Here is a 13,446-nt window from a genome sequence, read left to right as displayed (position 1 = left end):
ACCTCTAATAATGCTTTAACTTATACATCCTTTCAGCTCACTTTTTAAAGGGTGTGTTCTTATTAATGCTCATGGGTTTTACTTAGTATCACCAATCTTATATGAAAAACTTGAAATTCTAACTGTTCTGTATAGGTAAGGTGAAAATTTAGAGGCCATTTGGTGAGAAGTGAAACTAACCATGAGAAAAGGCAGTTCGGGCTTATACCCAGCACATGCTTTACACAAATGGGAACTCTCTTACCATTATGTGCCTTCCCAGAAGCCAAGCACATACTCAAAACACACAGCATAGAAACATAAGGATTCACTGTAAGAGAGATGAAGGCTGGTAAAGAACTTAATGTAATGGGGCAGGAGAATGGCTTTCAGATGCAAAAGCCATTTCCAATTTCTCACTCCAAAACAAATTCAAATGGTCTTTCTGTACTAATTTCTAATGTAATCCATGAGCTGAGAATACAGTTTACACTTTGTCTTGTCAAAGCCTGTCACAAAACAATTTATGGCTACAGGGGACCTTGGCAGGGTAATGGGAGCATCAAATTAAGAATCAATTAGCTCAGTGGGGAACCCATTCCCCAGGGACTGCTGGCAAGAGGTGTTGCTGGCAAGAGAACAGCCAAAAGTGGGGTCAGGGTACTTGCATGGACAATAACTGGGGAATTGATTAGCTACCTGCCAATGTTTAAATAACTCACCAAACTCAGTGATAAGAATGTCTCACCAAAGTGGGGGTTAAGACGGAAAAGGAATTATCTATTTTTGTTGATCATTACAACACAAAAGCCTCCTTGAAATTTACCTTGGCCAAGTGTTTAAATATTTTAAAAGTTGCACTGCTAGACCAGCGAGAGACAATTTGGTGAGACACAAATACGGAGACAACCTGAAAAAATAATAATTTTTAGTAAGCTTTGGCAGAATTAAGTGATCATTTTGGAAATTATTAAACCAAAAAAAAAAGTATTTATAGTACATTTAAGAAGCTCTGAAAACTTCCCAGGATAAGGACTGCAGGTACAGGTAATATCTGTCATTAGGACAACTACTGTAGTTGCAAAAGACAACAATAAAAATAAACAAAGACAAAAAATAGAAACTGGTAGAATATATATTAACATTGATAAACTAGAGAATACTCCAGTGATAATCTCACAACACTGCAGAGGCAAAAAGAGGTGATGGACCACTGATATTTGACAAGAAAAAGTGTAATTCCCTTTAACAGTATTGCCTGCCATATTAAGGAGTCTCTGAAGGAAGAAATCACAGACTCCTTTAAACTCGGACATCTGCTTCCTCTGGTACATTGTAATCCATTGTTGTTCACCTATTGCTTCACAAGCAAAGGAAAAGCAGGAAGCATGCCAAAGCACAGAATAAAAATAAAACCATAACATATCCTCACTTCTGTGACAGAGTGGCATTGTTAAGATTTTGCATTATTTGTGAGAAATTATCAGAAGCCATGCTAAGATGATAAAATGTTTACAGATCATAGAAATACTAGTTTAATTTCAAATCCTAATAAGCTGATGTGAAATGCCATACAGGTTAAGACTTTATTAAAGGAGCAGACAATAGTAGGACTCAACAGACAGAAACAGCAGGTTATAATTTGAATTTAAGACCATTAAACATTAGTTAGCCTGCCTCAAGGCTTTCTTTAATGGCTTCTTTCGAGTTATATTTAAATGCTTTCTTCAGTTTTGCATACCTTAGTTAAAAGGTAGTTACCCATGGCCATTTCATTAGGCAATTATCTTACTCTCGATAAACCAGCCAGAGTTCATACCCTCTTCAGTCAAAATTCCTTCCCCTTTCACAACTGCAGTGTTACCCAGAAGGGTCACAGCTCCCAGCACACCAGCGACTGGCTTGCTGACTCTCCCAACACCACCCCCAAAGCAAGAGGCCTCTGTCTGGGCCAACTCTCCTCATAAAGAAACACATCAGGGCACAGTCCACTCAAATCCACATGTTACTCCACTGGCTCAACTCAGTTTGACATTTTCCCTTTAGGAGCAAGTTAATCTTAAAAGTATAAAGCAAGTATGACTGGTGAGAAGTGTTTTAACAGCTCATATACATATACTGCAAACCTATGTATTGTTCTCTACGCTTATTCTAAATTCTGAAATCTGGGCTTCCCAAGATCAAAACTCTACTCCTACTATTCAAGGAGAATGCCACTTGTTATGTCAAACCATTAATATTCTCCTGCATCCTTTGACCTCATAAAATCTAATTTGGATGGCTCATTAATGAATTCAGACACCAGCCCTCAAGCTGCACTGTCTCAATTGCTCATGAAGAAGTACTGTCAAAATCATTGTCTTCTCTTTAGTTAACTTTCCAGCGGGCCGTGAGATAAGCCGAGTTCATCTCTGAAGTGGTTACCCTGTCTCATGCTAGCATCCTTTCGTAACAGCAACATCTCCTGTTGGTATAGGTTACTCTCATAATGAACACTTCTACTAGAGGTAGGCCCACCCACAAGGGAATAACTTCTGTCAAGGACTCTCCACAGTCAGATACACAGAAGAGACTAAGTGAAGAAAGTACCCCTTGTGCTTTCTTTTATTCTATTTGCCTTTTTCTTCAGTAATAAAAAGATCATTAGTTAATAATGGTGATCATGTATTTTACCTTTAACCATGGATAGGAAAGTAACCTGACATAAGTGATGTGCAAGCCTGTAGGTGGGGACAGGGGAAAAGGGGAAGGAAAGATGCCTCATTCCTGAATTATTCTTAAAGCACATTTCCCCCTCTATTTTCTATATGCTGTGTTCCATACTGTCTAAATACAAAATTACTTGATAGTGAACACCTTAAGAAACAACAAAACCCACTTCCTTCCCATCATGCCCTCCATTCTATGTGCAGATGGTAGAAACTTCCCATTGAACAGAGCTCTCATCAATCTCTCTGAACATATTACAAACTGCCCTTGCAAAAACCAACTTAAACCATACTTAATGCTTCCCTGCTCCCTTTCCTTATTTTTCACATTAACTTCTGCTTTGCACTTTCGTTCATGCTGCTCTGCTCTTGGAAAAGCTCTTGTGTTCTGTCTTCCCATTCACTCCCATAAAGAAACAGTCCTGGGAACTCACTTGTCTTTACTGATCTATTCTACTCCCCAGCCTAAACTGTCACTGTACCCTGAGATTTCCAGCAAAGGTGGTGATCTTTAGAAATTGCATGCACATAAATGCCTGTAACGTATATCTAAACTCGCTTTTGTTAACAAGATTTAGTAGAGCCCTTAAAAATAATTCACATCCCTAGAAATCTGCAAACCGCAAACTAAAAAACAGCACTTAATACAGGAAGACAGAGATGTCAATAAGCATCTATCAAAGGCAGATTCAGCATGACTTCTTATATGAGAAGGAAGATTGTCCTTCCTTTGACTAAAAACAAAGTCAGAGGACAGAAAACTATTTCTGAATTTAGGACAGATTCAAGTTCATAGTTATAAGAAGGGGGAGGAGGAGAGTGTTCTGTGCAAGGTGAAACAAAGACAGTTGCAAGAGTTAAATAGTACCAAAGTAAAATGTTTCATTTTTCAGATCAACACTAAACTCTACCAAGTCAGTGGTTTTTTATTTTGCTAAAGACAGATCAAAGATTTCTACTGTAGATGAACTCAAATTATTTTATTTTACTCGTTGCCTACTGACAAATAACAGCATTATTCTCATGTCTCTCATAATAGCACTCTACCTGAAATGCTAACACAATTTTTAACATGGTCCCAAGTTTTTCAAGTCTCCACTGAAAGTCAAACACTTGAAGAACAATATTTGCTATTAACAAAGACCATTTTCACTCCCTCACTCAACTTGTCCAAATGCTGTAAAACAGTATGAAAACCAAAATTATTTCATAAAAATACTTACGAATATTTAAAATTCTTTTTACAGATATGCAAACAACAGATCATGTAGAAGAGCATGCAAACCACAGTAATGAACACAGTATTTGTGTGTATCACTCCAAAAAGACCTTTGAAAAATGGATACCTTATTAGAGTGCCAAACTATCACTAGGGATTTAATGCAAGGTGAAAGGCTCTGCTGCTAGAATTGACGTGAAGCAGTGTCAGTGACTGATACTGACACAGCACTAAAAATCTTCAAATGACCCAAGAGATATGGGAAGCAAACAAGACAAGGTTTAGAGAACAGCTGGTAACAATCCCACTTACTTTGTTTTATTTACAATCTTATTTATAATCTCTACACTTGACTTTGTCTATTCCCAGAAAGTAATGAAAGCACAGTGGATAGTTCTGGGTTTCATTTTCACTTTCTCTTTTCAGTATTCTTATAAATCTGTCACTGTTTTTAGCAGAAAACAAAAACCAAAAATTCACGCTTTGACTTCTCTACAAGAAGTTAGCACATATATTCTCCAATACCCCCCCTTCATGTGCATCTTTCACAGCTACAGTTTCATAGTTTCTAATGATGAAAACTCTTAACATTTCTAAAAATAAGGGCTTACTTACTGAGCATTTGACATACAATCACAATGTGATAGCTGATGTCTAAAATTTCCTTCCTTCTGACAGCCAGCTTTTAAATAGCAGGATCTAATTTCCCCTTTAGAAAATACAGAAGGAAAAAAATCAGTTCAGTGACATGATCATTTGCTTTACACACAAAATTTATAAAAAATACATTTTAGGGCAGGCATATATACGAATATATAGTTCTCAGTCTGTGTACTAGGCTTATTTTAGACTTCAAAAGCAAATTAACATTTGAACAACTGAAAACCTGAGACAAATCAAAAAAACACAGAAGTTACAGTGAATATTTAAAAGGTAAATTAAGCACAGAGCCCATTGATCAATGTAAGTTCACTGTAAAATGTGAAATAATCAGATTTTTCTCTTTCCATTCACAAAGGTGAGGTCAGAAGGTACACAGCAGCAAAACATTCTGCTACAAGTGTAGCTGCTGCTACTCCCTGCTCACACACATGCAGCACAAAGCCAAGGGTCACTGCTCACTGACCTGGAGGCCATGCCATCTGCCCGACTGGCAGCTGCTGCCCTTAGCCCCACAGCACGCCAGTGGCTGCAGCCAAGGGCAGGAGGAGCTGGCAGAAAACCAAAATATCTCTGGGGTCATGAACCCAGCTACCATGAGCACTCATTCCATGCTGGTTTTGAAGGCAGCTTCAAAGGAAATAGGGCTTGTGGGACAGCTGCCTTTCAGAGGTATGAGCCAGTACCTCACAGGGGTACAAGAGGCTCAGACAAACCACCACCAAGTGTACTACAGCTTCAGACTCTAGGAATAGCTTCAGAGCAGTAGCATTCCCAGTAAAGGCATGGGGCAAGACTAGGTCACTCATTAATTCTCTTGGAAAGGGTAGCAGACCACAACTCCAAATGAGAGCAACCATCACAATTATCAGAGATCAGTCTGAGTCAGCTGAAGAAAAAAAACAGGAAAAAGGATGAATGTTTTGCCCCATCAAGCCAGTGCAAAACTCCTAGTCAGGTAGAAAACACCAGGAGTTCTTCTGAAGAGACAGAAGTAGTCTGGCCTAGCCAGAAGACTACTTCTTTTGAGGATGATGTTAAGAAGGCAAACTTCAAGCAGTGTATAATGCTCAGATCTATGATGGTCATTGGCGGATTTTGAAAACTCTATTTATTGCTGATCTGACTTTAAATTACTAAACCCTTTTCTTTCCCCCACACAGAAAAACAGGCAATAGATAACAGACAAGAGAAATATCCTTCCATGGCATTTAAATTTTTTTTAGAAATTTCCTCATGCATTGTAATTATCCTAGCTACATAAACTCACCATTTTCATCTATGAACACGTGCATTGCATCCACGGAGAGCTCATCTTGCACAGATGCCTCAGGTCCACTTATTACTTGCAAGACAGAACTGTCTTGCTGAGAAGTTACCCGGTAGATTATCTGCCTTTGCCTGCTGCCCTGGTAACTTGACACAAAAATGTTTCAAAACTACTATGAGGAACTTTTTTCTTGTTCTCAATAAAACAAAAAGAAAGAGAGGTTAATTAAAAGTTTATGTCATTTCTACTCAGTGAAACAAAACATCTTACATCATATCTTTGAAGTACAAAATTGTAAAGTAAACTGGCCTTACAGTGCTGCAAATTTGGCAGACTCTGGTAGCACCGGACTAGTACTAGCATGATCTTGGCTTTGCACATCTGATCTTTCCTGTTTAGGAAGTTGCTCACAATGCTTTTCTGTTCCCACCATTTCTTCTTTTCTCTCCGTCATCTGGCTATCTGGAAAACAGGGCAGTGAAGTGGAGCCACTCTCCGCAGACAACTTTCAAGAGTTTCGTTCATCAACTTCTGAACAAGAGCATCTAAAAAAGAAAAATCTAAAACACTGCCATACTTACAAGTTTTATGGAAAGCATTACAGTTACTTAAAACAATACAACCACAGAAATCTGGATGAGGAGGTACTCTGATTTGAGGAGTCTGTGTGAACTGGGTTGTTTCAAGAACACACTGTGTGAAGCAGAGAACAAGAGAGAATTTCTGCTTTGCTTCTCCTATTGTTTCAGAGGGAATCAACCTGTTCCTAACCTAGAATGGTAAGAGGCTGCTTCCCTGGGGGTCATAATTTGTTCCCAAGCTGTGTATACTGGCAGTGGAAAAGCCGAAGCACTGGCCCATTCCCTTCTTACAAAAGGCAAAGCAGCACCTCCAAAGGAAATAGAGCTATTGGACAGGAAAGCAGGTAGCTGCCTAATCCCTCTTCCCCACTGGCCACACACCTGATGCACGGAAAACTGTCAAAACAATTTTTCAGTAGATTTTCCTATGCGTGGAAAATACAGAACTATAGATTTTAAAATACACATGAAGTATTTTTCTGATTTCTACTACTCTGAATACCAGTTATATCAATGTTCCCTCTCTACACACACGTCATTTACATGTATACATGTACCACTTTCGAGCAGTACTCTCTTTTAGTTAGTAATGTTCATGGTAAACAGTGAAACATTTTGCAACTGTGTTTTGTGTATAAAGTAAAAAAATTATCTGTTAGGATTTTAAAGGGTAATTAAGTGATTTCATCAGCACCATGTGCAGTTGCACAATTAAATGTTTTAAATGGAAAGAAGTTCTTTTCTGCTGCTTGTTGGAGATGCTTCATTAAATCCTGTAGCCTTTTGCACTAAGCAAGGCGTATTGAAACATACTTATTCAGACTTCTTGCAAGACCTGCTGTTTAAACATCTTAGGAATTTAATCAAGCAAAAACCCACAGAAATTTCCCTACATGGAAAATTCTGTTTGGTAAACCATACTTCTCATCACTTTCTAAATCATATTTCTTACAATTACCATTCACAGAATCACAGAATCGACTAGGTTGGAAAAGACCTCCGAGATCATTGAGTCCAACCTATGACTGAACACCACCTTGTCAACTAGACCATGGCACTCAGTGCCACATCCAGTCTTCCCTTAAACATCTCCAGGAACGGTGACCCCACCACCCCCCTGAGCAGCCCATTCCAATGCCCAATCACTCTTTCTGTGAAGAAGTTCTTCCTAATGTCTAACCTAAACTTCCTCTGGCACAGCTTAAGACTGTATCCTCTTGTCCTATTGCTTGTTGCCTGGGACAACCTCCTTTCCCGTTTCCCCTGAGCCTCCTCCTCTCCAGGCTAAACAACCCCAGTTACCTCAGCTGCTCCTCATAGGACTTGTGCTCCAGACTCTTCACCAGCTCCACTGCCCTTCTCTGAACATGCTCCAGCACCTCAATGTCCTTCCTGAATTCAGGGGCCCAGAACTGGACACAGTACTCACGGTAAGGCCTCACTAGTGCCAAGTACAGGGGAAGAACCACTTCTCTAGTCCGGTTGGCCACACTATTCCTGATCCAGGCCAGGATGCCATTGGCCTTCTAGGTCACCTGGGCACACTGCTGGCTCAAGTTCAGCTTCCTGTCAATCCAAACCCCCAGGTCCCTTTCTGCCTGGCTACTCTCCAGCCACTCTGTGCCCAGCCCGTAGCACTGCGTGAGGTTGTCGTGGCCAAACTGCAGGACGTGGCACTTGATCTTGTTGAACCTCATACACTTGGATTCAGCCCATCTGTCACTGTCCCTCTGCAGAGCCTTCTTACCGTCCAACAGACTGACACTCCCCCCCAATTTGGTGTCATCTGCAAATTTACTAATGATAGATTTGATCCCCTCATCCAGATCATCAAAAAAGATACTAAACAGGATTGGCCTCAACACTGATCCCTCAGGGACAGTACCAGTGACTGGCCAAACCTAACTTGCAAGAGTCACCAGTTAAGAAATGGTGGTGTCATACCTAAGATGGTCTAAGGATAAAACAGATTCAAGGCTTGTAGAGAGATGCAATCCTTTTATTAGGTCAACTGATAAAATCGAAAAAAGTAAACAAGCTTTTTGACATACAGAGCTTTCAGATCATCTGTCTTGTTTTCCTCCAACTGCATCAGCTGATGTACTAACACATTACTTCTACAAACAAACTTACCCTCAGGAGTTAAGACATTTGTACACCAGTTTCAATTTGCAGGACACACCCCTCTAATATCCTAAAGCCTCAGACTTACACTTAACAACTTTTCGCTGCAGACACTTCACTCAATTTTTTTTGGGGGGGGGAGATAGAAGGGGGCAGCATCCAGAAGCATAAGAACAACTTCAATTGTAGCACCACATCTTGTCCCAGTAGGTCTCAGCCCTTAATATGAAGCACGAGAAGCATCATCCAGCCTAAAGAGCCTCAGTGGAGTCCCAGACACTCACCAGTCCAGGTTCCAGAAGCAAGAGGGCAGCAGAGATAAAGACACCATGTAATTCTTGCTTGGAACAGCAGTGCTCCTTCAGCTTCCACAAAGAGGGGGAAAAAAAGGATCTCACTACAACACTGTCAATCTTCCAAGTCTCCTGTCCTCTTTCTATAGCACATGAAAACCAAGGATCCTGACTCTGTGTGCAACAAATAAAGTGAAATGATTGCAAATCTGATTTAGGGAAATATTTTGTATCTGTTAGGCATGGAGGGAGGCATAATTCAATAGGTCTTTCAGATCTACCTTCATCTATTTAGGAAAAAAAAAAGTAGTTAGGGGAACAGACAACAATTTTTTCCTTTCCTAATTAAAGATTTAAATTCCAGTTTAAGCCATTACTGAAGCATCTCCTTAATGATGTAATTATAGCTGCAGGAGGTGATGGAACCACAGACACCTAATCAAAAACACCTTTCTAAAGGCTTGGGCTGTTCAAGCTGTAAGAATAATTGATAGAGATCAGAAACTGTGGTTTTAATAATCTAATTGGTCCCATATTGCCCCAAACTAGCTCTGGGGCTGGAACAATTAAAGAGATTTTTTAAAATTTCATTATCTAGTGGTTTTAGAAAATGCCTCTCTCTTTTCCATTCCAAACCACAAGCCTCACAGACTTTTTTTTCCTGCCGTGGTAAAGAGTCATAATAATAAAAACCTAAACATACTGCTTCTTACAGGCTTTACATGTGAAAACACTATGGTGATGAGTACTTCCAGCACTGGAAAGGTGGGCCATGATGGGTTTGTGACTGGCTTTCATGATTATTAGTCATCTTCTTCCAAGTGACTTAGACCTTCAGTATGTAAATGGAGATAGTGATGTCTAGACTAGGAGTGTCCTGCCAGGGTACGTAATCAGCTCTACGTCACCCAATGCTCCTTGCATGGAAATTGTGCTGGCAAAGCTCAAGTACTAAGAAAAACCTCTTCCAAGAGCAAGAGCGGACTAAAAAGTACAACGTGGCAGTGTACTTGCACTTTCCCTGTGGTCTCCTAACAGACCCATTTACCCTGCTCCACACATCTACAGTGTACACATGGCTGGGCTCACAGAAGTTTCAAGCTCAGACCCAGGCTCTGCAATAACTGCAAAATTTGTCTGGAAATGATATGCCACATGACTCAGACATGTGAGGTGTAACTATTAAGACTCATGGCTAAATCAGTCATGGGGCAGGGTGATTCAGAAGAGTCCTGCACAAACAGCCAAGTTTCGGTCTGTACACCATTTTTGTATTTTGCTTGAGCAGAAGACATATCTTTAAGTTATCCTGGTAAAACACTTATCAAGATGAATATTTCTTATATGTTCCATATAGGTATAAGATACTTCCTATAAATATTTTTGTCTGCACTGAAGACTTTTAACAGCATAGCAACATTACTTAAAAACATCCCAGTGTTGACAAATGAGCTCCTAAATTAAATGCAGTTACACTACCAAAACTTTCTTTGTCACGTAACTTTTTCATTTATCGAACACATTTTAAGCATCCCAAATTATCTTTATAGACAAACATTTGGTTAACACCGGGAAGAGGCTGAAGCCAGTTTTACAGTTGAAATGGAACAGCCTTTTTACATATGTAAATACAGTGAGTCCAGAGGAGGGCCACAAGGATAGTTAGAGGGATGGAATACCCCTCCTACGAGGAAAGGCTGAGGGAGTTGGCTGGGATTTCAGCCTGGAGAAGAGAAGGCTCCAGGGACACCTAATTACAGCCTTTCAGTGCCTGAAGAGAGACTACAAGAAATCTGAAGAGGGCTTTTTTACAGGGGTATGTAGTGATAGAACAAGAGGGAATGGCTCTAAACTGAAAGAGGGCAGGTTTAGATTGGCTATTCAGAAGAAATTCCTCACTGTGAGGGTGGTGAGGAACTGGCACAGGTGGCCCAGAGAAGTTATGGATGCCTCATTCCTGGAAGTGTTCAAGGCCAAGTTGGATGGGGCTCTGAGCAACCTGATCTAGTGGAAGGTGTTCTTGCCCATGGCAGGGGTTTGGAACTAGGTGATCTTTATTAAGGTCCCTTCCAACCCTAACCATTCTACGATACAGTAATCATGATAACCAACTATCAGTGTACCTCAACTTTAAAGCTGCTTTATTATTAGGTAATTAGAATGAAATTTTATTGTTCTGTAACTTTTCACCAAAACATTTACTATTTTGTGGCCCCTTACCAGTCTTGCAGACCTTCTTCCTCACCTTTTACTTGCATGTCCCTATCCCAATCTCCACAACTCACTCCTGTAGATTAAAATGCCACTGCTGTCGTAATTTCAAATGCCATCTGGTTTGAAATCTGGTCAAGCAAAATTAAGCTAATTAATTTCTCCCTCTTAATTAAGCTAATTAAGCTCTCCCTCTTCTGTTCATTAATTGCTTTCCTGCAAAATCCACTTTATTCCACAACGTTATGCTCCAAAATAGCAAGTTTTACTTTAAAATATATTTTTTTTCCTGTTTGGCCACACAGATAATTGAGTTCAAATTGCTCTGTGCTTTTCTTAGTACCAGCATGAAACAAAAGTTCTACAAGTTTTGAACCGTCCCATTCATATATCTGGAGAATGTCTTAAGGACATTCCCAACTTTTTCTTCATCAACTGCTTTAGCAGAAACATCTATTTTATGTACTTTATTCTCAACCTATAGATTCACCTATTAGAAAAAACTGACATTAAAGCTGGTCATCCACCAAACAACGGGAGTGCCCAGGGAACATCACACAGTCCAAGAATTGCTATAAAAATTCAACATGGGCACTGAAGAAGCACATCCATTAATCAGGATTACCACATTAATCCTGAAGCAACAGGAAAAACTAGCAATAGTCATTGTACCTGTAACAGGAAGTGACTTGCTCAAAACAATCTCCTAGGTCAGCAGCAGAGCTGGGATTAAATAATCTAATCATTATACCTACCAATTACATCAGAAAACAGACCTCTGAAATAACCCCATAGTTTCTTTGCAGATATCAGACTTGTTCAAACATAGTATTGCTTCTTCAATTTAAGGACTGAAATTTTAAAACTTCAACCCATCAAGCCTTACACACTGAGTATCAGATTTAGAGAACTGAATTCTACAAACCATGTCCTCCATATCCCAAGAGGGGCATCAAATGCCATGTGGTCCCTCTCCAGCACAAGAGTCAGGGACGACACACAGCTGCTCTTAGTTCCTACCCACCTGCTAGCAAACTGCCCTGCTGTCACCTCCAACCACGACTGTCACCTGGACTCAATGCACAAGATCCCTCTTCCCCATGACTATATGGCAGGCAATAGCCCTCTTTCTCCCATGCAAGGGGAAAAAAAGGAGAAAAAAAAAAAGAGGAGTCTAAAAATATCCACAGGAGTATGTTTTACTTTTTTATAGAAGGGTAATTGCTTGAGATCCAGAACAACTCACTCAAAGTTGTGGTTTGTGCTCTGCCCAGAATGATGAGTACCTTTTCTAAAAAGAGCCTGCAAAACATCTAAATTCAGGTCATGCAGTCCTGGTTTAGAGTCTCCTGCACCAGTCCCCACCACTCCCACGGCAGGCTTTGCTCCCTGGATGATAATATTGCCTGTCCTAGATTACAAGCCAGCTGTGCCAGAGGGGACATACAGGAGGCTTTGCCCTCCATAAGTCTAATGCACAACTGCTCTTTCTTAGCTGAAGATACATCAGAGGGACCAAGAACAGCCAATAGACCCAGCTTTCCTCACACTTCTCAAAGATCGAGGAAAATTTACAGTTGCTCTTCAACACACTTTCATTACGTGGGTGGTACAAACTGGGTTCAAAACTGAAAGGACACTGGTCTGAAAGTAATTTTTAGCAACAGTATCAGTGGTACTTTCTCACAGTCTAGAAGAGGTGGAATGGCTAGAGAACAGCTCCTGGAGACTTTATGTCCTGTATTTTAACACATTAAATCTGGCATCCCAAGCAAAACAAAGCAAGACTTTAATTTTCCTGTACTGCATTTTACCAAGCTGTCTACTGGCAAAGGCTTACATGGTCAGGACAGTAACATTTCTGTTTCCACAGAATTCAAAAGTTCTGTGAGGGACCACCTATAACAGAGATCCATCCATGACATTCACTCACTTGCAAGACTGTTCCGATAAGCAAATTTCCCCACCTTCTCCAAATTATGCAAAATACAAACTTTCTTATGCACAGCTCTGAGTATACAGCTTTCCAGGAATTTGCCAAGTTTCTCACATTGCCTAATAAACACCTTTGTGGGGTGCATTTCATGCTCATTTGGACCAGATATCTATTTTTAGCTTTTGCCAATTAGACAGTTTGCAAGGTTAAAAGAACAAAAACCAAAAAAACCCAACCTCCTCCCTCAAAACAACTGGTGCATAGCTTGACTTGCTCTGTATTCACACACACTTTTTTTTTGAACAATCACTCTAATGTGGGAATAATGTTTATTCAGATCTGTTCCAAGATGCTATTTTGTTAAAGCATATTTGCAATTGCAAAGTTGTAAACAAATTAAAGGCTTTCTCATTCCTAAAATTCAGTCTTGCTGTGGGGAAGCTCTCAGTAATGACAGTAATTTAT

General features: G+C 40.0%; 1 protein-coding gene across 1 annotated transcript in view; it reads right to left on the bottom strand.

Annotated features, from left to right (window-relative positions):
• PCNX2 (pecanex 2) overlaps positions 1-13,446 on the bottom strand; it is a 153,575-nt gene that overhangs the window by 124,198 nt on the left and 15,931 nt on the right. The window contains 3 exon segments of the mRNA XM_032682450.1: positions 4,522-4,615; positions 5,837-5,982; positions 6,151-6,298. Of these exon segments, the coding sequence (XP_032538341.1) occupies positions 4,522-4,615; positions 5,837-5,982; positions 6,151-6,298 (388 nt within the window).

Source organism: Chiroxiphia lanceolata, chromosome 3, assembly GCF_009829145.1.
Source record: "Chiroxiphia lanceolata isolate bChiLan1 chromosome 3, bChiLan1.pri, whole genome shotgun sequence".
Classification (NCBI taxonomy): Eukaryota; Metazoa; Chordata; class Aves; order Passeriformes; family Pipridae; genus Chiroxiphia; species Chiroxiphia lanceolata.
This window is presented reverse-complemented; position numbering and strand designations above follow the sequence as displayed.